This window comes from Coptis chinensis, chromosome 1 (assembly GCF_015680905.1).
Source record: "Coptis chinensis isolate HL-2020 chromosome 1, ASM1568090v1, whole genome shotgun sequence".
NCBI classification, from domain to species: domain Eukaryota; kingdom Viridiplantae; phylum Streptophyta; class Magnoliopsida; order Ranunculales; family Ranunculaceae; genus Coptis; species Coptis chinensis.
The window spans coordinates 51,436,254-51,459,869 of record NC_141456.1 but is presented as its reverse complement, the minus strand read 5'-3'; the positions used below and the strand labels follow the sequence as shown (position 1 = coordinate 51,459,869).

General features: G+C 37.2%; 2 protein-coding genes and 1 pseudogene across 3 annotated transcripts; 2 read left to right on the top strand and 1 right to left on the bottom strand.

Moving 5' to 3' along the window:
* Nucleotides 1-1,200: 1,200 nt before the first annotated feature.
* On the bottom strand, nt 1,201-2,580 carry LOC147524473 (uncharacterized). The gene is made up of 4 exons (XM_086574984.1): nt 2,305-2,580; nt 2,098-2,238; nt 1,896-2,007; nt 1,201-1,676 (listed from the first exon to the last, which is right to left on the bottom strand). The coding sequence occupies exons 1-4, from the start codon at nt 2,578-2,580 to the stop codon at nt 1,201-1,203; spliced, it is 1,005 nt and encodes a 334-aa protein (XP_086431110.1).
* Nucleotides 2,581-10,538: 7,958 nt separating this feature from the next.
* LOC147524472 (glutamate receptor 2.7-like) lies at nt 10,539-15,964 on the top strand (annotated as a pseudogene). The gene is made up of 5 exons (XR_015203031.1): nt 10,539-10,594; nt 10,817-10,993; nt 13,392-13,447; nt 14,120-15,432; nt 15,524-15,964. The product of XR_015203031.1 is annotated as a glutamate receptor 2.7-like (transcript).
* Nucleotides 15,965-16,143: 179 nt separating this feature from the next.
* On the top strand, nt 16,144-22,947 carry SAMBA (valine-tRNA ligase). The gene is made up of 3 exons (XM_086603374.1): nt 16,144-16,441; nt 16,674-16,784; nt 19,420-22,947. Exons 1-3 carry the CDS (start codon nt 16,282-16,284, stop codon nt 19,479-19,481), a joined length of 333 nt encoding a protein of 110 aa, XP_086459500.1. The 5' UTR covers nt 16,144-16,281; the 3' UTR covers nt 19,482-22,947.
* The last annotated feature ends 669 nt before the right edge of the window (nt 22,948-23,616 follow it).

Sequence of the window (23,616 nt, the reverse complement as noted above, 5' to 3'; positions counted from 1 at the left end):
CCTTTCACAGCTTTATATGGATACACTCCACCTTACCTCGCCATCCCCAGCATAATCACCACTTCTGTGGCAGCTGTAGAAGACTACCTCAAATAGAGGCAAACCATGGTGGGCATGATTAAAGATGGTTTAACTAAAGCTCAAGAATGTATGAAGCATTTTGCAGACAAAAAAAGAACCGAGAGATAGTTTTTGGTTGGTGATTGGGTCTATTTGAAGCTCCAACCCTACAAGCAAACTTCCATCTCAATTTGCAGGAATTTGAAGCTTTCAGCCAAGTTTTATGGTCCTTTTCAGGTGTCAGCAAGAGTTGGTGTAGTTGCTTACAAACTCCACTTACCACCAGATTCAAGAATCCATCCAATTTTCCATGTATCTCAACTCAAGAAGAAGCTAGGTTCCATTGTAGTGCCATCTCCTCAGCTCCCTCTCGTCGACCAGACATGACAATTCAAAATGGAGCCCATAGCCATCCTATCTCGCAGACTCATCCCCAAGGAACAACCAAGGTGTAGCTCAGATTCTTATCCAATGGTCTCATACCTCTCTAGATGATGCTACCTGGGAAGATTGGTCGAACATCACCACACACTATCCTCACTTTAATCCTTAAGGACAAGGATTCTTAAAGGAGACGGCATGTCCTATTATAAGGACATGCGAGTAATTACATTAGTTATATTATAAGGGTAGGATAGTATTTATAATAGAGTGAGATGTAGGAGTAGTTGGACAAGTGTAAGGGAAGAGGAATTAAGGCTAGTAAGAAAAGAAATCTCTGGAATTAAGGGAAGAGGAATGTATGAAAAGAGAGAAGAAAAAAGAGAATGGAAGCGACTCTAGTTTTCCAGGAAAACAGAGATAATTTTAAGTGGGTGTTTGGATCCTATTTTTTCCAAAAATCAGTTTTTCTCAAAAAGTGTTTTTTTGAAAAAATATTTATTCTAAAAACAGTTTTTGAATAAACATGTTTGGTTGAGATTTTTTTCAAAAGCTATTTTTATAAAAAAATATTTTTTTTCTTAAAAAATAGGAATCAAACGTATTTATTTAAAGTCCAAATTTGTGCGTGGAAAAATAGTCAATCTTAATAAACTAAACTCGCTCAGATAATACAATAAAAAAAATTATTACAAACCGTTCAAGTTATATAAAAGTTAAAAACAAACCCATATCATAAAATTGATTGATCAAATACGCTCAATCTCTTGCACTCCATAAGTCGTGTGCAATTGAATCCCTTAGTAATGAAGCTTGGCGTTGGTTAACTCTTTGAACACGCGCACTTGATCGTGATGCAACCACCTCCACTTGGTCATTTTCTTCACTTGGGACGTTTTCATCTGCCATATTTTCATACCTAGTGAAAATCCAATCATTTTTCCCTTCCAGACGAATGTAGTTATGTAACACACATGCTGCAAATACAATATCACGCTGCGTCTCAAATGGATAGGCTGGCACAAATTTAAGTATCAGAAATCGAGATTTAAGAACTCCAAAACAATGCTCGGTGACATTTCTAAGAGATGAATGTCTATGGTTATACAACTCTTCTTTAGTTCTTGGTGGATTTTTTCTCCCTCTGTAATCTTGCAAATGATATCGAACTCCTCGATAAGGAGCCAAAAACCTTTTTGTATTTGCATACCCAGCATCAACAACATAATACTTGCCTAGTTCAAGAACAAAATTAGAATTAAGTAAATAATTATATGATAATGTGGAATGCATATTAAATAAATTAGAAATCAACATAAACATATATACCTTCAGGTGGGTGAGGAAATCTAGCATCCGGGTCTTCCAAAGGTAGATTTTAGCACACGCGATGCATCACCTAGAGAAGCCTTCCCAACCGGCATATACATAGCAAATTTGCATGTCAAAAGTACAAGCCACCAAAACATTTTGTGTGATATCGTTTTTCCTATTATGAAAGCTAACTTGCTGATTTAGTGGAAGATTAGCAGGTATGTGAGCACCATCCAAAGCCCCAATGCAATCCTATAATTTTCAAATAGTCAATCATGTCAGATACATAATACCAAATGAAAAACACATGACTTTAAACTAAAAACAATGTTTATAAATTACATTGAAAAAAGGAAAAAACCTTTCATTATTTTGAATCTCAGGAGGCGTATTAGTTGTAGGTGGGTGAATGAACTCTTCTGATAAGGATAAAACTGTATTTAGAACATTGTGAAAATGGCGGCTAATTGTTTCACCGGAATGCTGAAATCATTCTTGACAAATCATATTTGATGCACAGTGACCCATAGTATATAAAAACATTCCTACTTGTTCTCGTACACTAATAGTAAAAGAATCTTGTAGCAACTCCTTATTTTTGAGAATCTTGCAAAACTTCACAAAAACAGGTTTATCCATACGAAACATTCTGCGGCATCGATCATTGTGCCCCTCTAAAACCTCATTCATATAGGCACCACCACTAAGCATAGAATCATTACAAGGTTGCTTGTCAAAACGCCTTCCAATTATACCAATAACATACGCAATCACCTGTTCTATGAGGTATTCTTCAATTTCATCTAGCTCATCATCGAAATCCATAATTAAAAAATATCTCACCTATTAAGAATACTAATCATTATTCAATAACATACAACATATACTCATCATAAGAATACAGCATCACGACAAGGTCGTATTCTTTTCACACCACATCTGCTATTACTACTTACTAGTTCATGACTTCAGAGAACACAGTCCAGAAGGAAATTTGACCCAAAAGAAACTTGAAGTATAGATGTTGCATCAAGACCCTTGTGGTGGAATGTTTGTTTTCGGTCAAACACAGGCTGGATATAGTTCCTGGTACGTATGAAAATTGGGCAACTTCTTTAATTATTATTATTATAGCTTACTTCCAAAGCGGAGAAGGGGAGCCTCAAATTTTACACTATTCAACATACAGGTTCTCTATGGATCAAGCAAGGCTAAAAGGCAGAAATAGTGGACCAATATAATTTAATTGCAACCCAACCAATTATATAACACAGCAGTCTACAGTAATTTCATTGTTCCATTATAGCAAGCAGATGAATAGGGAAATACAGTTTAATACATGACGATACAAACCAAAGAGAGCTTCAGAAATTTAGCATCTTAAGGGACAGATCACCTATTCTACAATTTAGTGTCTCAAGGTACTGACAGGAAAGAGGTTCAAGTCACAAGTATTTTTTCACTGACAGGAAACACACTGCATCATATATCTAAGATGTAGCATGTCTCATATATAATGATATTAACATCACCTTCATATATCACACTAAACAAACAAACATCAATGAATAAAGCAAAAAAAAAGGGAAGAAGAAACTGAAAAACCCACCAGCCATAGAGAATTTTCCCAAGACGTTCAAACCAAATAAAATCCCAAAAGAACATAGACATCATAATATCTAAATCATCAAAAAGGAAGATTCTTCCAGCTCAACACACAACTAAACTTAAATAGTAAAAATATGGAACGTCACAATCGTTCTAAACATATATAACATAATTAAGAGAGCCTTTAAACCATAGTTGGTCGAGAAAGCTCCCTCCTAAGCCAATTTAAACGACGATGTGGCTTAAGAGACATAAATGCTTCCCTAGCATGAGGTTTTTCAAACAATTCTATTACATCATATATCTCTTCTTCTTCAATGCCTTCCAATTCCTCTAGTGTAGTAATACATCTGTTCAAGCCATAAGGATCATCAACTGATCGAAAATAAGATGCCCTAAATTGATGTGCCTCAGCTAACTCTGTTATAGCATCAGACAATTCACTAATATTAGAAGCCTTTCGGTTAGCATTAGTTGTTTCTCTTCCCTTGTTTGCATCTCTAGTAACACTTCGTTCGTTATTAGGTGAATGCACAAACTCTTCTCGTTGTATAACTGGCTCATCCTGTAAAGGCAAAGACTCACCATTTGCCCTTACCTCTTGTGTGTCTTCAAGTATGTCGATAGAAACCCGTTCTTGATTTGGTTGTCGGTGGTACGACTTCCGAAATTTTCCTTCAGCAACTTTTCCATCACATAGAAAAGCCATAACACGATAAATGGTGATTTTTTAAAACATTCTGCATCTGGATGTGCCTATGTACATTCCTTTTATTAATAGTCTAATAACATCAAAATCTTCAAGATATGGATATACATTTTCAGATAAACATTACGTACCTTCAAGTATTCATCCCAAACAGCACTGCTAGCGGTGAACACACAAGTAGTCGGATCCCACCCAAAACTAGATAAAATAGTAAGTGCCTTTGCGACTTTGTATTTTGACTTCAAATTATTCAAGCGGTTACAAACTTGATCTATATTATAGTCACATTGTGACTGCTCGTTGAAGTCTTTCAATATATTATTCCAACCGACTTTGGTGAACCCATTTTGGGTGACATTACCATCTAAAGTCTCCTTAACCACCGCATCCGAAAAGATCACATCAAGGTTGTCATTCCAATTTGCACGTACTTTTCCAAAAGTGGTACCTTTACTCATCTATATATGGTGACAACAACTAATGATCAACTCTCAAGTAAAGTTGAACCCTTCTATATATAGTGACAACAACAAAAGCATCTCAAGTATACAAAATAAAAAATAAAAAATCTTGATAAGTCCTAAAAAAATGACAATGGAATGATTCAAATTAGTATCCGACACAAGGGACCATATTTAGAAATTGAATTAAATTCAAATATAATTCACCAATATAATCATACCAACGCCAAGAACCTTGTTGAGCTTCATGTTCAATTTTCAATGAGGGCATGGATTTTTACAACTTTACCAAAAGTATCAACAATTATACACACTCAAAGTGATAAAATAAGCATTTGATTTGAATTCATGTGGCCGTTTGAACTTCTGAACACTTCAAAAAATAAACACCACTTCAAAACCCAACAACAAATCTAACACTTGTATTCAAAACACACCACTTCATTCTCACCACCTCAAAACACCAAAAACAACAAAACAGAGAGTGACAGAGAGAGAGATGACAGGAATGCTACTGCTAACAAAGGGTGGTGGATGTAGCGGTACCACTAGAAAACAAGAAACAAAGGGACAAGAGCGGGGAAAAGAAGCATCACCGAATGTAACCAACTCTCTAACAACCTAACATAACCAAAAGAATTCCTAGGTATCAAAATCGCAAAGGAGACAAATAGTATTAGCAAACCATACCCACCCTCAAGCATTGATTAAACTCAACAGAGTTGAGTCGAAACTCTAAGTCATGTGTTGCAATCCAGAATCCTTAATCAGTAGTGTGCTATAAGTAGTGTACTCTAAGTAGCCGATACGCCGTTAAGCTAGTGTAGCGAGCATGCCCACTTAACCTTTTATTATTTCATGGATGCTCCTTTCTTTACAAGAAGCCTTTTGTTTGAGGATCTAGCAACTCTGAGTAGATTGTTCAACCTTAACTCCAAAAATAAAAAAATGGCGATTCAAAGAACAACACCACTTAACATCACAAAGATCGTGCAACTACCAATTGTTCCTACTTATTAGCAATTACTTCAAAACTAGTAACAACCATCAAAATTAAGGCATTCATGCTTTGAAAGGGACAATCAAAATGACATCGAACAGTTTCCAAGCAAAAGTAAACGCCTTCTCAAATCCTTGCTTAGTCGACGCAAGTCACAGAAGGATGAGGCAGTGTATACTTTCTTAGATGAATACTATAGTAAGAAATTATACAGAAACACACAATAGAATCAATCTACTATAGATCCATAGATGCAAATCATGTATAATGAATTCAAACAAAAAAAAATGGCGTTTTTAGGATCTTCTTATCTTTAGAAATCAAGTGAGAGATGCTGTTTGAGTGAGAGATCGAGAAAAGAAATGCTATTCGAGTAAGAGATCCTGTTCGAGTGAGAGATCGAGACGAGATATTGAAAAAAAACTAGTTTTATTTGGAGAAAATAACTGGGCAGTCAGTTTGCCTTTAGCGCAGACGAGAGAAAGAGATGAAAAAACAGATTTTTGTCTTAAAAAACAAGTTTTACGTAATTATCATAAAACCAGTTTTTCGGACCAATAAATATTTTTTCGATGAAAAACAATTTTTTTGAAAAATAGAGACCAAACGCATTTATTTTTTCAAAAAACGTTTTTTTGACTAATAAACACTTTTTGCCAATAAATAAATAGGATCCAAACGCCCCTAAGAGTTTTGTTTGGGTGATCTTGGACATACCCAACAAAACACTCCCGTACCCCATAACTAACATAAATTTTTGCCATACCCCAATAACTGCCTAAATACAATAATATCTCTCATATATTTTTGGGGTATTTCCCATAAGGGCAAAAAGATTAAAAAAAAAATAAAAAAAAATAAAATAACGACCACCTCTTTTTGGTACCCGCCTGTTTTGAGTGAAAATTTCTTTTCACACTCTTCTTCTTCATAAAACCCCGAGTTCCTCCTGAAGCTAGACTATAAAAAAGAACTTCGTGGATGATTTTGTAGAAGAAATACATTCCTTGTTTCAACAATATTCCTTTCTAAGTTCTATGTGAACATCTTTCCAATTTTTCCCAAAGAAGTCATTTTGTGGTGTTTTGATATAACTACATGATAACTACAAAACTAGGCTATTCATGATAACTACAAAACTAGGGTTGTTCTTCATACCGAGGGGATTCCAAACCGATATTATATTTGCTTTGCATTTGCGGTACTTTTGTTCTTCCCCATCAATTATGATAACTGTTTTATGCAATCTGGAAAATAAAAGCCAATATTCTACTATGGTCTAAAGAGCACCTTCGGTTGAAAAATCCTCTTATTTCAAATGTTTATGGTACCAAAGCAGTAGGTATTCTCATATTTCTAGATCTTTTTCTCAGAAATACTTCCTAGTTAAATTTTCATTATGTTGTAGCATATGTAATTTTGAAAAAAGAGAATCAGGTTTTAGCTTATTTCTTCTTCATTCGTTATTGTCTGTTCATTGTTGGAAATGTGAAGGAATTTGTGTCCTCATGGGTTTGAACCCATGACCTTTTGTATCTACTACACTCTAATGTGGGGGGCTTTAGTCCCACATTGGTTACTAAACTTAAGACTCTTAAGTTTATATTGGTTGTGTCCTTATGGAGGGATAGTGTAGAGAGATATAAGGAGGTGCTCGTGCGCACACAAGGCCTCCTTGGTTTGGGGGCTCTCGGGAGGTGGGAGCTCCAGAAAACCTTAGTGCGCGTGTGCCCACACATGTCGCGCGCAGGGGGGTGCAAATCCACCCAATTGGGCTTCGCGTGGGTACGAGTACTGGACTTGTTTTTGCGGAATCTTTTGGTCTTCTTTCCAAAACTAAAACTGTAACCGTTTCAAAATCTTTCTCTTACTAATCACGCTTTTTGCGCACATTAAAAACTGAAGTCGTGACTCTCGCCTTGAGTGGCGAGTGTCAGATCTATAAAACCAAACTCTCTCTTGTTTATCAAATAGGCTGAACACAGCTTATTGTTCTTCAAATCAAAAACCCGTCTGGAGTATGTTGAGAGTTTCTACTGAGCAGGTCATTGGCTAGTGACACGCTCATCCATTGTTGTATCTTGGGAGACGTGCGCTTGAGGCTGGCAGCAACCATACCGGCGGCGTTTTTCGTCTTAAGGAAATTGTGCCGAGCACAATCCTCAATGATAAGTTTTACTTGCTTTCTTATTACTGTTTTTTGATACTAGTTAATACAATCTTAAGATGAAAAAACGATTGTCTAATAACGATCTGTTATTATCTAGTATTGTGCTCGTTTGTTCTTAATACTGCTAAGATGGAGAAACCTAGTGGTAAGTCTGTCAAACCTGAAATTTTTTATGGCAGAAATTTTAAGAGCTGGCAGATGAAAATGCGATTTTATCTGACTACTCTGAAACTGGTTGAATGGATTTCGATTGAGAAACACATTTACAATGAAAATGATGATGAACCTGGTCATTCTGGTGGTGTGGACAGATGGGAAAAGAAAGATTATTTATGTCGAAATTATATACTTGATTGTCTTTCCCTTGATTTGTATGATGTTTATGCTGTGTGTACGACTGCTACAGAATTGTGGAATTTGCTTGATAAGAAGTATGCTACCAAGATCACGAGGTTCTAAGAAGTTTCTTGTAGGAAAGTTTCTGGAATTCAAGATGGAAGATGGGAAATCTGTTGTTTCTCAAGTGGAGGAGCTGCAAATAATCATTCATGAGATTTTGCAGGAAGGTTATAAAATCTGCAAAGGTTTCCAGGTTGCTTCCATAATTGAGAAACTCCCTTCCTCGTGGAAGGAGTACAAAAACAGTCTCAAACATAAGAAGAAAGAGATGACCCTAGAAGATCTGATCATCAACCTTCGGATCGAGGAGGATAACAGGAAGGCTGAAATCAATGTGGAGACTTCAGAAATGAAGGCTAAGGCTAACCTGGTTGAAGGTAACGCTGCTAGTTCTTCTAAGTCTAAATCAACTAAATTCCCCGTCAAAAAGAAACCATATGCGAACAAGAATAAACAGTCCCAACCTCACTTTAAAAAGAAACCTTACAATCCTGAAATTCATTGCTATGTGTGCGGATCACAAGGTCATATAGCCCCGGACTATAAATTCAAAAAAGGTCCGAATGATGGGAAGAAAGATAAGGCACAAGCAAATGTAGTTTAGGATGGTAACTTTTCTGTTGTGGTTACTGAGGTTAACTTGGTGAGTAACATGACTGACTAGTGGGTAGACACTGGGGCTACCAAACACATCTGTGGCACTAAAAGTGCATTTGCGTCCTTCACTCCTCTGGGAGAAGGAGAAAGTCTGTTCATGGGTAACTCATCTGCTTCTAGAGTTGAAGGAAAAGGGACTGTTAATTTGAAGTTCACTTCTGGAAATGTTCTTAATTTGAAGGATGTTCTTTATGTTCCCTGATATTAGGAAAAATCTGGTTTCGGTTCCCTTTTAAGTAAGAAGGGTTCAAACTTGTCTTTGAGTCGGACAAATTTGTTCTCGACTAAGGGGAACCTTTGTGGGTAAAGGTTATTTAGATGAAGGCTTGTTTAAGCTCAATGTAACTGATTTTGAATTTAATAAAGCATCTACTTCTTCTTATATGGTTGAGTCATTTGATCTCATTGGCATAGTAGACTTGGACACGCTTAATAATGTTTCAATTAAAAAATGATGCATCTAGGTAACATATCCAAGAATACTATTTCTGAAAATAAGAGATGTGAAGTATGTGTAGAATCTAAATATGCTAGGAAACCTTTCAAAAAGGTAGAAAGAAACACTGAGTTGTTGGCATTGATTCACACTGACTTATGTGATCTTAAAGGTTACATGACTAGAGGAGGTAATAAATATTTTGTTACATTCATTGATGATGCTTCACGTTTCTGTCATGTTTATCTTCTTAAGAGTAAGGATGATAGCTTAGCTAAATTTATTTCCTTTAAAATTGAAGTTGAGAACCAGTTAGACAAGAAAATAAAAATAGTTAGGTCTAATAGAGGAGGTGAATATTCTGGTCCTTTCAATAAATTTTGTGAAAATAATGGTATTGTACATGAGACCACTGCCCCTTATGCTCCCCAATCCAATGGGATAGCAGAGAGGAAAAATAGGACTCTCAAAGATATGATCAATTCAATGATCAATAGCTCTGGGGCTTCTATGAACCTATGGGGGGAGGCTTTGCTAACGGCCTGTTATATTATGAATAAGATACCTTTTAAAGACACAGATAAAACTCCATATGAGATGTGGAAAAATAGGACACCGACTTATAGATTCTTTAAAGTGTGGGGGTGTTTGGCTAAGGTATCTATACCAACACCCAAAAGGACTAAACTTGGCCCTAAAACTGTAGATTGTGTCTTTATTGGGCATGCATAGAATAGCAGTGCCTACAGGTTTTTAGTTTTCAAATCTAAAAATAAATTTGTTGATGATAATACCATTATTGAGTCTAGGGATGCTGTCTTTTTTGAGGATAAATTCCCATTTATTGAGATATCGGGAGGGACTCCGAGTTTTTCTACACTTGCCCCTAGAGTTCGATAAGATTCTTCTGCTGAAGATGAAATTGAACTCAGGAGGAGCAAGAGATCTAGGACTAACACCTCTTTTGGACCTGATTTCCTTACTTTCTTGATAGAGGATGATCTTCACACCTATTTAGAGGCAATGTCATCTTCTGATGCCATTTTTTGGAGGGAGGCCATTCTAAGTGAATATGAGTCCATTATAACTAATAACACTTGGGAGCTGGTTGAGTTGCCCCCTGGTTGTAAAACTATTGGGAATAAATGGTTATTTAGAAAGAAACTTAAGGCAGATGGATCCATTGATAAATATAAAGCGAGATTAGTAGCAAAAGGCTATAAACAGAGAGAAGGGTTTGATTTCTTTGATACTTACTCTCTGTGACAAGGATTACATCTATCGAAATGTTAATAGCCTTTGCTTCTACTCGTAATCTCGTAATTCACCAAATGGACGTTAAAATGGCATTTCTAAATGGGGAATTACAAGAGGAGATATATATGGATCAGCCAGAAGGGTTTGTTTTAGAAGGCCTTGAGAGAAAAGTTTGTAGGCTAAAGAAATCTCTTTACGGTCTCAAACAAGCTCCTAAACAGTGGCATGAGAAATTTGATAGTGTGCTAATCTCTAATGGTTTTAATATTAATGAGGCAGATAAATGCATTTATTGTAAATTTGAGAAACAATCTGGTATAATTATCTGTTTATATGTGGATGACATGTTGATTATTGGAACCAGTTTAGAGACCGTCAATAAGACTAAATCTTTTTTGAGTAAGCATTTTGACATGAAAGATTTGGGTATCGCTGATGTCATTCTTGGCATTAAGATAGTGTATAATTCTGATGGAATTACTTTGTCTCAATCTCATTATGTAGAGAAAATGCTTAAAAGATTTAATCAATTTGATTTGTGGTACCCGCCGCGAACACCATATGATCCTAGTATACATTTGACAAAAAATACTTTGGATTAGGTGTATCTCCTTTAGAGTTTTCTAGGGTTATAGGCGCCTCATGTATCTTATGAACTGCACTAGACCGACATAGCTTACGCCGTAAGCAAACTTAGTAGATACACCATAAATCCCGGCAAGGAGCATTGGGATGCTCTTATCGTGGTATTGAGATATTTGAAATATACTTCAAATTATGGTGTTCATTATGGCGATATCCACCGCGCTTGAGGGTACAAAGTGATGCCAATTGGATTGCCGATTCTCGTGAATCTAAATCCACTAGTGGTTATGTGTTCACTATGGCGCGGGTGCGCGAGTGTCTTGGAAATCATTTAAGCAAACTTGCATTGCCCGCTCCACTATGGAATCGAGTTTATAGCTTTAGACAAAGCTAGTGAGGAAGCAGAGTGGATCGAATTTTTTGATGGATATCCCGCTTTGGCCTAAACCCTGTTCCACCTCGCTCTATTCACCGTGATAGCCAAGCCGCTATCTTGAGGGCCAAAAATACTTCCTATAATGGGAAATCTCGACATATTAAATCGAAGACATAACACCGTCGCGACAGTTGCTAAGAGATGGGATCATAGCTATTGACTTTGTGAGGTCAAAAGAAAATTTAGCTGATCCTTTAACTAAAGGCCTGGCTAGAGAGCTGGTTTTTAGTACATCGAGGGGGATGGGGATAAAGTCTATTAAAGACTAATTGCCTATTTAATTAAATCACCGATAATTGACACCCAACCTTCGTGAATGGAGATCCCAGGATCAAGGTTCAATGGGGAAACAAGTTATCTGCGTGATTTGTGGGGGTACTACACCTAGAGTGAAAACTTTGTACCCATCCCTATGATGTAGTAGTACCTTCTGTATCATTTAAAGGATGAGTGAATACTCTTAATGCTTTCTATAGCTGGTTTTTCCAGTGGGGTGTAAAGATACAGTACACTCCTGATAGAGGCACCTATATGAGTGAGGAAGTAAAGCCGCTACCTATGAGAACTTATAGGCTTGTTCTCTAGAGCACTCATGAAACCTGGGAAGCTCATGGCTATACGAGCACAACTGAGGGAACTCTATGATGATTTTTTGAAGTTATGTGTGTTACCTGTTGACTTGGCTTACATATATGTTGAACAGTTCAAGACTAAGGTCACTGGTCAACTAGTAATCCCGACAGACAAACACCAAGCGAAGGTTCAAGTCGTATGACACCTTCAGCCCATTCATAACTTCTTCATACTCCAGACATTCTTGTTTTTGTTTTTTCTTTTCTTCTGTTTCTTAATAATTCCATTCATGTGGGGGATTGTTGGAAATGTGAAGGAATTTGTGTCCTCATGGGTTTGAACCCATGACCTTTTGTATCTACTACACTCTAATGTGGGGGGCTTTAGTCCCACATTGGTTACTAAACTTAAGACTCTTAAGTTTATATTGGTTGTGTCCTTATGGAGGGATAGTGTAGAGAGATATAAGGAGGTGCTCGCGCGCACACAAGGCCTCCTTGGTTTGGGGGCTCTCGGGAGGTGGGAGCTCCAGAAAACCTTAGTGCACGTCGCACGCAGGGGGGGTTGCAAATCCACCCAATTGGGCTTCGCATTAGTGTGTTTTGAACTCTGCCTTCTCAGGTTCTCATAATGCGTTTTTAGTGTGTTATTCATTCATTTTGCCACTAAAAGTTAAATCCATTAGATGATTATGAAATTAGGAAAGAACCATATATTTTACAGCCTGAAATGATCTAGCTAGAAGCGTGGCTTGTGCCATTCATCCTTGACGATATTCAGGGGAGCTGACTGTGACTAGTCCATTCTTTATTAGCAAAATGAAAAATAGCTCGTTTTCCGTAAGGACCTGACTTAAATTTGGGTAACTCTTCGAAAGTTTCCACTCATAATTTTTCATTTTGATTTACCGTGGAAAATGTCAACCAAAACACTCAATCCTAATTGTTTTGTCATGAGTTTCAGTCTATTTTTGTTTCTTATTCATTTAAAGCTTGATGTTCTGAATTGAATCGAAGACAAATCCAAGAAGTATCAATTCAAACTAGCGGGGATACAACAAATCAATGTTTAAAACATACATCTTAGCCTCAAGGCTGTCTGTCTCTGTGAGGCTCAGAGGCGCGCTTGAGGCTTACGCCTTTGTCAAGAAATGCTTACTTTGTCTGTCTGTCTGTCTGTCCCTCCCTTTGTCAAGAAATTGGACAAACTTTCATATAAAAAAGGGTATCGTACGTATTTTATCCTTTAAAGTTTGAACAAAGATTGAGGGCGGTTGTGAGGGAAAAAATTAAGATGGGAAAAACTAAGTTTTTAGAATCTTGGATTACTCTGTGCCACTGATCAGTACAGTGATACCCAAAAAGGCTCAAGGCCAGCCTTAAGGGGTAAGCCTCAGTGCGGTTCTTTAAAACACTGCTGCAGTGCTGCAGATGCAAGATAGTTTAAAATTTCAAAGTGGATCTTAGCAAAATTTTAAAGAGTGTACACAACAGAAATATGATATATATGAGGAACTCAGAGTAGAAATTAATAGAATTAAATAGTAAAGACGAAAGAAGATGTTTCACCACAAGAAGAACAAGAAGACAAAGAAGGCCAAGAAGAAGAAGCTCTTTACGAACAAAAACACGGAGAGATTTGTTGTTTCCACCTTTGTATAATTTCTTGTGCATATTTAATAGTATGTTCTTAACAAAAAAAATCTAGGGAGAATGATACTTTGGGATTTTAAGATGCCACATCAACACGATTCTCAGGGGAGAATCTTTATGACAAATAATATAAGGAAGCAAAAAATGAAGATTTTATTTAGTACTCTTAACGAATATTTTAGTAGACAATATGAGCTGATTTTGTTGGTCAGATGGTCTCCATGGGGAGGAGGGCATCTCCATAAATATATCTCTGCCATTTATTTGTTGTGTAGGTCAACTTGGATAGGGGTGTCAGTTTTATTTTTTTTCATTCACCAAGGGAGCAGAGTACTAGGGCATTTTTCTCTTTTCTTCTTAACAATCAAAACATTATAGTTTAATGCTTGATGTCACTTCCTTCGCGGTGTTAATGTTACAACAATGGATCTCTTAGAAAGTTCGAAAGTGCAAGCGATCATAGGGCCTCAAAAGTCTGAACATACTGAGTTTATCGCCGATCTGGGTTACAAGGTTCATATACCAATAATATCATTCTCTGCAACTATTCCTTCAATTTATTCACGAAGTCCTTATTTTGTTTGAACTGCTCCTGATGAACAAAGTCAAGTAAAAGCTATTGCATCCATCACCCGGGCCTTTGAATGGAGAAAAGTCATCCTCATCCATGAAGACAGTGACTACGGAAATAGATTGGTACCAGATTTGATCAATGCCTTCCAAGATATAAACACTCGTATCATTTATAGAAGCTTCATTTCTCCTTTTGCAACAGAAGATCAAATCGTTGAAGAGTTGCAGAAGTTGATGATAATGCAAACTAGTGTTTTCATAGTACATATGTCAGCACCTTTTGGTGTCAAATCTTCAAAAGATTTGGGAATGATGAATGAAGGGTATGTATAGATACTCACAAGCGGGCTAATGAACGTCTTAGATATATTGGAACCTACTGGACTTGATTCTATGCAAGGTGCATTGGGAGTAGTCCCATACATTGCAAGATCAGAAAAGCTTGACAACTTCAATACAAGATGGAAAAGAGAGTCGTTCATCGGAAAAGAAATGATCAATTTTGGGCTATGGGCATATGACACTATATGGGCACTCGCAATGGCAGCTGAGAGAGTGGGAGATATGAAACCCAACTCCCTATCAGGCTGGAATCAGATGGAAACTTTACTGATGTCCTTGGTATGGGAGTCTCCCAGACAGGACCAAAGCTACTTGAAGAGATCTTAAAGATAAAATTTGAAGGACTGACTGGAGAATTCCATCTTGTCAATGGACAGTTACAACCCTCAGCCTTTCGAATACTCAATGTTGTTGGTAAAGGTGGGAGAGATGTCGGCTTCTAGACATCAAAACATGGAATTTCGAGGGATCTAATGAACTTAAATAGTGAAGGACCATACTCAACTTCAGCCGAGCATTTCCAAGTTATTATTTGGCCAGGAGAATCAACAACTGTACCAAAGGGTTGGGCGATCCCAATGAATGGGAAGAAACTCAGAATTGGTGTTCCTGTGCCAGAAGGCTTCAGTGAGTTGGTGAACGTGGAAAAGGACCCTTATACCAACTCGACGAGAGTCCGTGGGTATTGTATAGACGTGTTCAAATCTGCCATAGAGTCACTGCCATATACTCTTCCTTATGAGTTTGTGCCCTTTCAAAGAGAGGATGGGAAAAGTGCTGGCAGTTACAATGCTCTTATATACCAAGTCCACCTTAAAGGTAAATTTTCTTAATATTTACTATATCGACATAGCATACAGCTCCATAGATTGTTCTCATTTGCTTCATTTTTCGAGGTGGGAATGATCAGAATTATGATGCTGTGGTGGGAGATATAACAATAACAGCCAACTGGTCGATATATGTTTGTATTTGTTCATTGTAGTAATCCAAAATATAATAGTCGCGTTCTCCCATTCGTCAAAATTTGATTTTGAATTTTTTTCTTCATCCTCATTCGGTTGGTATTCATCCTCATTACTTTGGTATGATTGATTCAAATTAAAAGTGGGTGTTTGCATGTTTATTGATGAGATAAAAGAATAAAAGGTTATTGGAGAAGAAGAAAAAAAAAAAAAAAAAAACGTCTTTTTCTTCTGAATCACGTAGAGTAAATAAATGACTTGTTTTAGTCAATAAATATTTTGGGTACGTCTAATAAAAAAGAAAGGTAATTTAGAAAGTTAAATCTGTCTAAAATCATTTTTTTTATTTATTTTAAAATTGGGGGTAAGGGAGTGTTTTATTGGGTATGTCCAAAATCACCCTGTTTAAGTTTTGTTTGGTCAAAGAAGTACTGAAAATCAAGGTCTCTCTGCTTGCCACGCCAGTGTGTTCACAAATTCGGTTCAAAAATGTGAGTTGCTGTAGAAACACTCATTTACTTATCAGAATAGAACAATTTCTTCTATTTCCACCCTAATATTTCCTCTGTCTAATACACACTCTGTCTCTAGAGTGACCGCAGCACAACTGATTCGGATTGTATTTCTTTTCTTCCCTGCCAACTCATTCATTCTTACACACACACATACTCTCTCTCTCTAGAGTGAGTGAAGAAGAAGAAAAATGAGCGGCTCATCACCATCTCATTCAATTTCAACGAGCGTTAGCACGTCTCTGTCAGTGGCAGCAGCGGCAGTAGCCTCAGATGATAACAACTTTCCCACTCATGTTCCAACTGATCCCATCTCCTCCGCCCACGACCGCAAGGATGACGCCTTACGTGGTAAATTCATTATTTAATTATGATAACCATGTCGATAAGTACTTGACCAAAAAACAAAAAAAAACATGTCGACAAGTAGCCTTCCTTGTTTTGGTACCAGTTCTTTTTTCTCTGTCATTACTCTTAATAAGTTTTATTTTCCCATATTCTTGATTTGTTTATTTATTTTTGTTTACCAATATTTTCTTTCTCTGTGAATCGGTAATGACTATTAAGTGGTAATGGTTGTCAGTTCTGAAAACTGATTTGATGGCTGCGCTTCAGAAGGAAGTGAAATCTTTGGATGAAGATAGCTGGAAGTTTTCTGGCCCTCGCTCCCAAATCCACCTTATTTCAAAACCAGGCACGTTCTCAATAAAGCACCATTTTAGATTTTTTATTTGTTTATAATAGATGTTCAAGACTAGATGCCTAGATGGCATCCTCATTACTGACATCTACATCCACACTCTTACACACGGCTGAACTATTTTACGCTGTATTTTACTTTACCAGAAAAAAATATATATATATATATTTGGTCAGTAAAATCCATTTCATTCATTCAAAATAAAACGTTTGATGTTTTCCATATTGTCAACATACTATTTCCCTATATAAAAAGTGTGAGAGAAGGCTGAAACTAGTTAAGCCGTACTCTCTTTACTTTCTCGTTTCTCTGTAAACTTTCTTCTTCATTAGCAATAATATAAGTTTACTGGTTGCATAATACAATATATGAGTTTCAAGTAGCAAGGAGCTACTAGACCGCCCGCTCAAATGTGAACACTTATGTTACAAGAGTGTTCCAATTACATTTGAAATCACTAAACATCACCCATTTAAATATCGGACAAGCACAAGGCCAATCTTACAAATTCTCTGTGATCTCCTCCACAATCTTGTGTAAGTTCGTCTCCTTTGTTTCGAAGATCCTCAACTTTCACTAGATAAGTGGTAAGAACAATAAATTGGGAAAAGAAAAAACGCATAACCTGTCCTTCTAAGAACAGTACGACATTTTCTACTGACTTTTACTTTTACTTTGGTATTGGAATTCATTAACATGCCTAGGGAGTTGCTGCCTTTACCTTTCTGAAAACGTTTTAACTTGAACCGTGGGCTTTCCACAATTAGTTGCTTTTGGTTGTGACACAGTGCACTTGCAACTTTAAAATGGATCTTCAGAAAGGTAAAGGTCCAATACACTAGAAAAGTTCACGTGGTACACTTAAAATTGGAATTTGTCAATTTGCTGGTGAAAACTAACAGCTGGACCAAATTATTTTGAGGTGTCTGTTGTAGATGTCTCTTTCACATTCTGTTAGGATGGCCATAAGGTGACTCAGTGATTAATATTGGTATTTTGTGTCTAGTTTCTCTTAAGTGAATTTGACCTTGTAGACATCTAAGTGCTACTGTATTTGGTGGAGCAGCCTATAATGTACACAATAGTAAAGACGTAAGGATTTTGATCTAGATGATGGTTCCTTAGAGCGCCGCTATCATTAAGAATATCCCTATTTGTGTTCCTTGGGAGCCAATGCCTTTAAGAACTTCTCAAAGTTCCCTATTCCTATCTGCATCCCTATTTCCAGATAAACATAGGGACAGATAAGATCCTATGTGCCTCATGGTGGTAAAGAAAGTTTTGCAAGCATACCAAGTTTGTGCGGCACTCTCGTGACAGTTTGCATGGAAATATAAGTGGTATGGGATGGGAAATATATATATATGGGGGAATTTCATCACCCTTGAGAACTTTCCTTAAGATTCCTTGAGGTGCAAAAAGTTTCTCATGCCCCTATACATACATGCGTCTTAATTTGCTCTCAAATTCGGATGCACTGATGAAATTTACCGGGGCAGTCCACACTCTATATATTTTACTCATTGTCCAATTGGAACACACACTCTAAAAGTATTACTCATTCTATACTCTAATGCTTCTTTATCTCCACTTGTGCGGACACTTATACGACCCTATTTCTAGTGAACTAATTGGAGATGCTTTTAAGCTAAGTAACATGGACATGTTGTGCATAAGATTTCAAACTAGGGTTTCTTCTATACCCTAAAGACTCGAATAATATATTATTATCGTTACAACTCCAAAATATGCCACTTTTATAGTTATTTATTTGTAAGGAGGTGCTTTGTAAGGTCTTGAGCTCAAGAATTAATTGAGTAACTGAATAATATAATTGGTTTTTTACGTAATTAGCTGTATCCCCATATCTTACTTCATATAGTTAACCATGTCCGGTCAGACACCGACACGGGTATCCGTGTCAATGTCATTTAGCTTTTTTTCTTGCACCTTTTTTATTTTTTGATCAAGCATATAGATTACATCGAAAGACATCAAATGCATAGAATCAAAGAGGGAGAGGGTGTGTGGGCATCTATATGGATAGTAAGACATCCCAAATAGGCTGACATCCATTAACCCACTCATCGTGTGCCATCCTGCTTCTTTCTTCCTGAGCATTGCGACAAGAATAGTGATAAGTCTCATTAGAGGACAATATGATTTCATCCAAATAGGGATCATGTATCTTTGAAAGGTCCCGTTTCCAACAAACCAACGAGAGAGAGAGTCTCCATCCCTCGAGGGTGGCAAGCCGGATATCCTTCTCTTAATGTTTGAAAATCATTCCATTTCTTTATCTATGATAAAAATCCTTCTATATCCTGTTCTCATACAATTCAATGGTCTTTATGCTTAATAGTTTTTTCCCAATTTTCTTAGTAAATGTTAGAGTATTGCACTTCAGAAACTGTTTGTTCTAGATTTGATCATAGAAGCAGATAATATGATAACTAACTTGAACTCACATGTTATCATTTTAAACTACAATACTCTTAGAAAATATGGCAGCTCACAGCCATGTCCGGTATTCAAACCCAAAAAAAAGGAAGAAGAAAGAGAAGTTTACATTTTTTTCTCTTGTTTAATATCTGTCACTAAGGACTAAGGATATCGGGCTTTCTTGCAGGTGGTATATTGCACAACCAAACTGAAACAGCAAAAAGATGGCATCTGGGTCAGCTTAAATGATTAATGTTATTTACTTCTCAGATTGCATTTTGCTCTTTGATGTGTATTTATCTCATGCATAGGTTTATTCTGGACGAAATCAAGATTTTTGTTACCCTTATCTGTTACTGTTTCCTTAATATTAAATTTGATAATTTGAATATTCAAGAACTCTTTTGTGATCCCAGATTGGTCTACGTTAAATTATTTAGTACTAGCGGTGATCTGCGGTTGCCATTGGTGACATAAAAGGTGCCTTTGGCACCCCACTCCGTGTCTATTTTTATCAACTTTGGTGTCCATGAGCCGTCTCATTTGTAACACATTGCCGAGACAATTATTAAATCAAAAGTTATGACAATTTAGATTTCAAATTCCAATAAGTACAAGAATCTTCTTGTTGGCAGGTGTTCACCTTTACAATTTTACTTTTGATGTTTGCCTGTTGTTTTTTTTTGACAAGGTCCAGTGTTTAAATTGCCTCAGAGCCTCAGAGCCTCATACCCAACTTCCTGTTGGCCTATTGCCACAATAGTATAAAAGGCTTGTGCTTCAATAGTATGAGACATACACCATGAAGCTACGGCATTGAGCCTATAGCCTCACTTTCTGCAATATCCATGAACCCTACAGTAACTAATTTTTGGTTTATTTATTTATTTTTATTATTTTTGTTTGTTTTTGTTTTTCCTGTTGAATCCTCCACGCCCCCTCTAATATAAAAAACAACCCTAAAATGTCTACAATCACTCTGTAGCCCCACAACGTACTCAAGAGAAACAGATGGCCCTCAATAAATTCTAACTTAAATTTTTTTCTATTGTTCATACGACATGTTTTATGATTGTATCTCGTATTTTTTATTCATTTATATCTTGAGTTGTTTTTTTTTGTTCTTTCATTTATTTATTTTTTATATAATTTTATTATCTTATTATTTTATATTTTGACGCAATAATCGCCTCTAAGGCTTTGTGCCTCAAGGCTCTTTTGCATTTATTTAAAAATTACTGGGCCCTTCCTCATCCTATCTATTTACACATCATACCATATCTTGTGTATGCGAACCCAACAACAACCACTTACTCGTGATTTAAGCAAATTCCACTTTCTTTATAAAACCTTGGAATGCTTCCAACATAAGAAATTAATTTCAATAGAATTTCAAGGATAAGAGGAATAGTTCAAATTTTAGTACCCATATTCCAAAAAAGAATGTGCTTTATCTCTTGGTGATTATTAGGCCAATTAGTTTGGTTTGTGGAATCTATAAGGTGGTTACAAAAGTCCCGGCGACCAGGTTGAAGGCAGTCTTGCCATCAATCTTATCGTATTGTCAGTGTGTTTTTTTAGGTGGTAGGCTGATTTTAAATGCACCCCTTATTGCTAACGAATGCATTGATGTTCGCATTAGAAGGAAAGGGAATGGTATAATTTGCAAGGTGAAAACGAAGGCATATGATCATGTTAACTGGGAATTCCTAGGGCACTTGATGAAAAGGATGGGGTTTGGTGGATTTAGTCGCTGGACCAGACTTTGCATTTCTGCGGCATCACTTTCTCTGCTTGTGGAGGGATTGCCGACAGGTTTCTTTAATAGCCAGCGTTGTTTGAGGAAGGGGGACCCAATATCTCCGTTCTTGATTAATATCGTAATGGAGGCTTTAAGTCCCCTAGTCTACAGAGCAGCGAACCAGAGGGGGCTATGCTACCATTTGGCTGATGATACCCTGTTTATGCTAGATGCTTGTATCTCTCAGTTAATTCTCATCAAGTTGATTTTACTGATTTTCGAGGAGATATGAGGCTTAAATGCGAATATGGCGAGTACAACCTTATTCGATGTAGGCGAAGTTGAAAATATGGAGTTGTTAGCTCGGTTCATGGGGTGTGGCATTGGCACTTGCCTTGTTCTAATTGGGACTGCTTTTAGGAGCTTCCTATAAAAACAAGAAGATCTGGGATCCGGTGCAAAGAAGGTTGGTTGGGTGGCAGCGGAGGTTACTTTCCAGAGGAGCCAGAACCATACTCATGCAAAGTGTATTGGTAAACCTGCCCATATACTAAATGTCTTTGCTCCCCATCCCTGTTAATGTGGTGCAAAAAGCATTGAAAGAAAGGCAACTAAAAGGAAGTATGCTCTCGGAAACTGAGGGTCGACAGAAACTAAAAGGAAGTATCACCTTGTGAAGTGGGAAACAATATGCTCTCGGAAAGAAAATGGCGGGCTTGGATATCGCGACTTGGCGGCAATGAACAAAGCACTCTTGGGGCGGTCAATGTGGAGATACTGTATTGAGAGTGAGGTGTTGTGGAAGAAAGTAATTGTGGCAAAGTGCGGAAGTGGAGGGTTGGGTGGGTGTTCTGATTTGTTACTCATATGCTGCAGTCTTTGGAAAGGTATATCAGTTATGCAGAAGTTCAGAAATGGCCTTTTCCTTTTCTCTTGGGAATGGCAAGACTATCAGATTTTGGGTGGATATATGGGCTGCTGACGAACCATTGTGACCTAAATTTCCTCTGATTTATCAAGTATCAATGTTGAAAGATGGTACGGTCAGCGAGTTTTGTTCTAGTGAACAGAATGGGGTCTTGGAACGTCCTTTTAAGAAGGTTTAGCAACGAATGGGAAGTACAACAATCTGCAAATCTTGCGGTGTTTTTGGATAGTGTTATCTTATCTGATCAAAGTGATGTGTGGTGTTGGCGTTGGACAAGCAGTGGAGTATTTTTGCTAAGCTCGTTCTATTGTTCTTTGGCTGAACCAAATAGTGATATCACTTGTATTACTGAGAAATTTCCTTTGAAATTGGTTTCGAAAGTGCCTATATTGCGTGAAGATCAGGTTGTTGTTTGGTCGGCAGTGCATAGCAGGACTCTTACGGCGGAATCATTTATTCAAAGGGGTACCAATTTTCTCCCGTGTGCTCTGTGTGTGGTGTATCTAATGAGAACATCATGCATTCATTTTTCTTTCCTCATTTTATCTGGAGTTTTGGAATTTGCTTATGCAGCTTGTATGCGATGCTATTACTTGCATTATACAGATTGTGTCCTTGGAGGAATGGTTAGCAATATGGCCCAAAATTAGAGGAAATGGCTTTGGTGCCAAGCTGTGGAGACTCACGCCATGTGCAGTGATTTGGGCAGTGTGGAAGACAAGAAATTAAAGGTTTTCGGAAACAAGAGAGTATATGCCCAAACAGTGAGCTTGGGAGTCGGCTATTTTGTGATATTGGTGCTCAGGTACACTGGCAAAGCTTATGTGAACTGACTCTCCTTGTTTTATTGCTTGGGTGCGCATGCATTCTGGAGTGCCTCTTTGGTTCTTTATGTTTTTATTACCCATTCGTAGGTGATGCTACTACTGTACTACACCTAACTTGTAGCTCTTTCACTGCAATAGCATTTTTTCTTTTGAAAATGTACTGTGAAGGGCATGTTTCGTATCAATAATATCGCTTATAAACAAAATTATATACCGCTTGATAGTTCGCTACTTGGGTACCTTGGAGGAGAGTGGGAGAAGGATTACAAATGTTGGCCAGAAATGAGTGAAAGATTCCTCATGTATGTCCTATTTGATTGAAAAGGAGTCAATCTATTTATGGTCTGCTGCGTTGCTATTTGCTAAGGTGTAGCATCCAGTTTCTTGGTGGATGGTGCACCATCACTGGCGTCTTAGGACCTTTGTTGGGGGATAGTTCTTGAGATTAATGGACTTCTTTGTCCTTCTTTAACTTCCCATCTCTAGTATAATGTAGTTTGTTAGGTGTCTCCGTGTCTGTGCCTTCACGAAGTCCTTAAACTTGGTCCTTGTCCTTGTCCTTGTCCTCTTTGCATAGATTTTCAGGAAAGAGTACCATTAGTGCCAGAGATCAATTGCCTTAACTTTTTTTCAATAGGCGCATGACTTTGGTCCTCTTGTGCTGCTTTATACTTAGTTTTTGGTAATGGAAATGTATGGGCCCAAGTTTAGACATTTAATTTGTCACCGAGTGGTACTGAATTTGTCCTTCATTTTCGAATTTTACACTTTTTTTTTCTTATTCTTTATTTATTTATTTTCAAAAAAAATTAATGGGGCAGTGGGAATGTGGGATGGGTAACATATATGATTGGTTATTTGGTTTTAACTTTTGAGTGTAATGTTTTC

What these genes read in the sequence shown, in the direction of transcription:
- SAMBA (XM_086603374.1), top strand. Translation starts at nt 16,282, where the DNA reads ATGAGCGGCTCATCACCATCTCATTCAATTTCAACGAGCGTTAGCACG. An exon ending in CAAGGATGACGCCTTACGTG is followed by an intron (nt 16,442 to 16,673) that starts GTAAATTCATTA and finishes AATGGTTGTCAG; the next exon opens with TTCTGAAAACTGATTTGATG. An exon ending in CCACCTTATTTCAAAACCAG is followed by an intron (nt 16,785 to 19,419) that starts GCACGTTCTCAA and finishes GCTTTCTTGCAG; the next exon opens with GTGGTATATTGCACAACCAA.
- LOC147524473 (XM_086574984.1), bottom strand. Translation starts at nt 2,580, where the DNA reads ATGGATTTCGATGATGAGCTAGATGAAATTGAAGAATACCTCATAGAA. An exon ending in CTATTAGTGTACGAGAACAA is followed by an intron (nt 2,239 to 2,304) that starts GTAGGAATGTTT and finishes GAATGATTTCAG; the next exon opens with CATTCCGGTGAAACAATTAG. An exon ending in GGTTTTTTCCTTTTTTCAAT is followed by an intron (nt 2,008 to 2,097) that starts GTAATTTATAAA and finishes TGAAAATTATAG; the next exon opens with GATTGCATTGGGGCTTTGGA.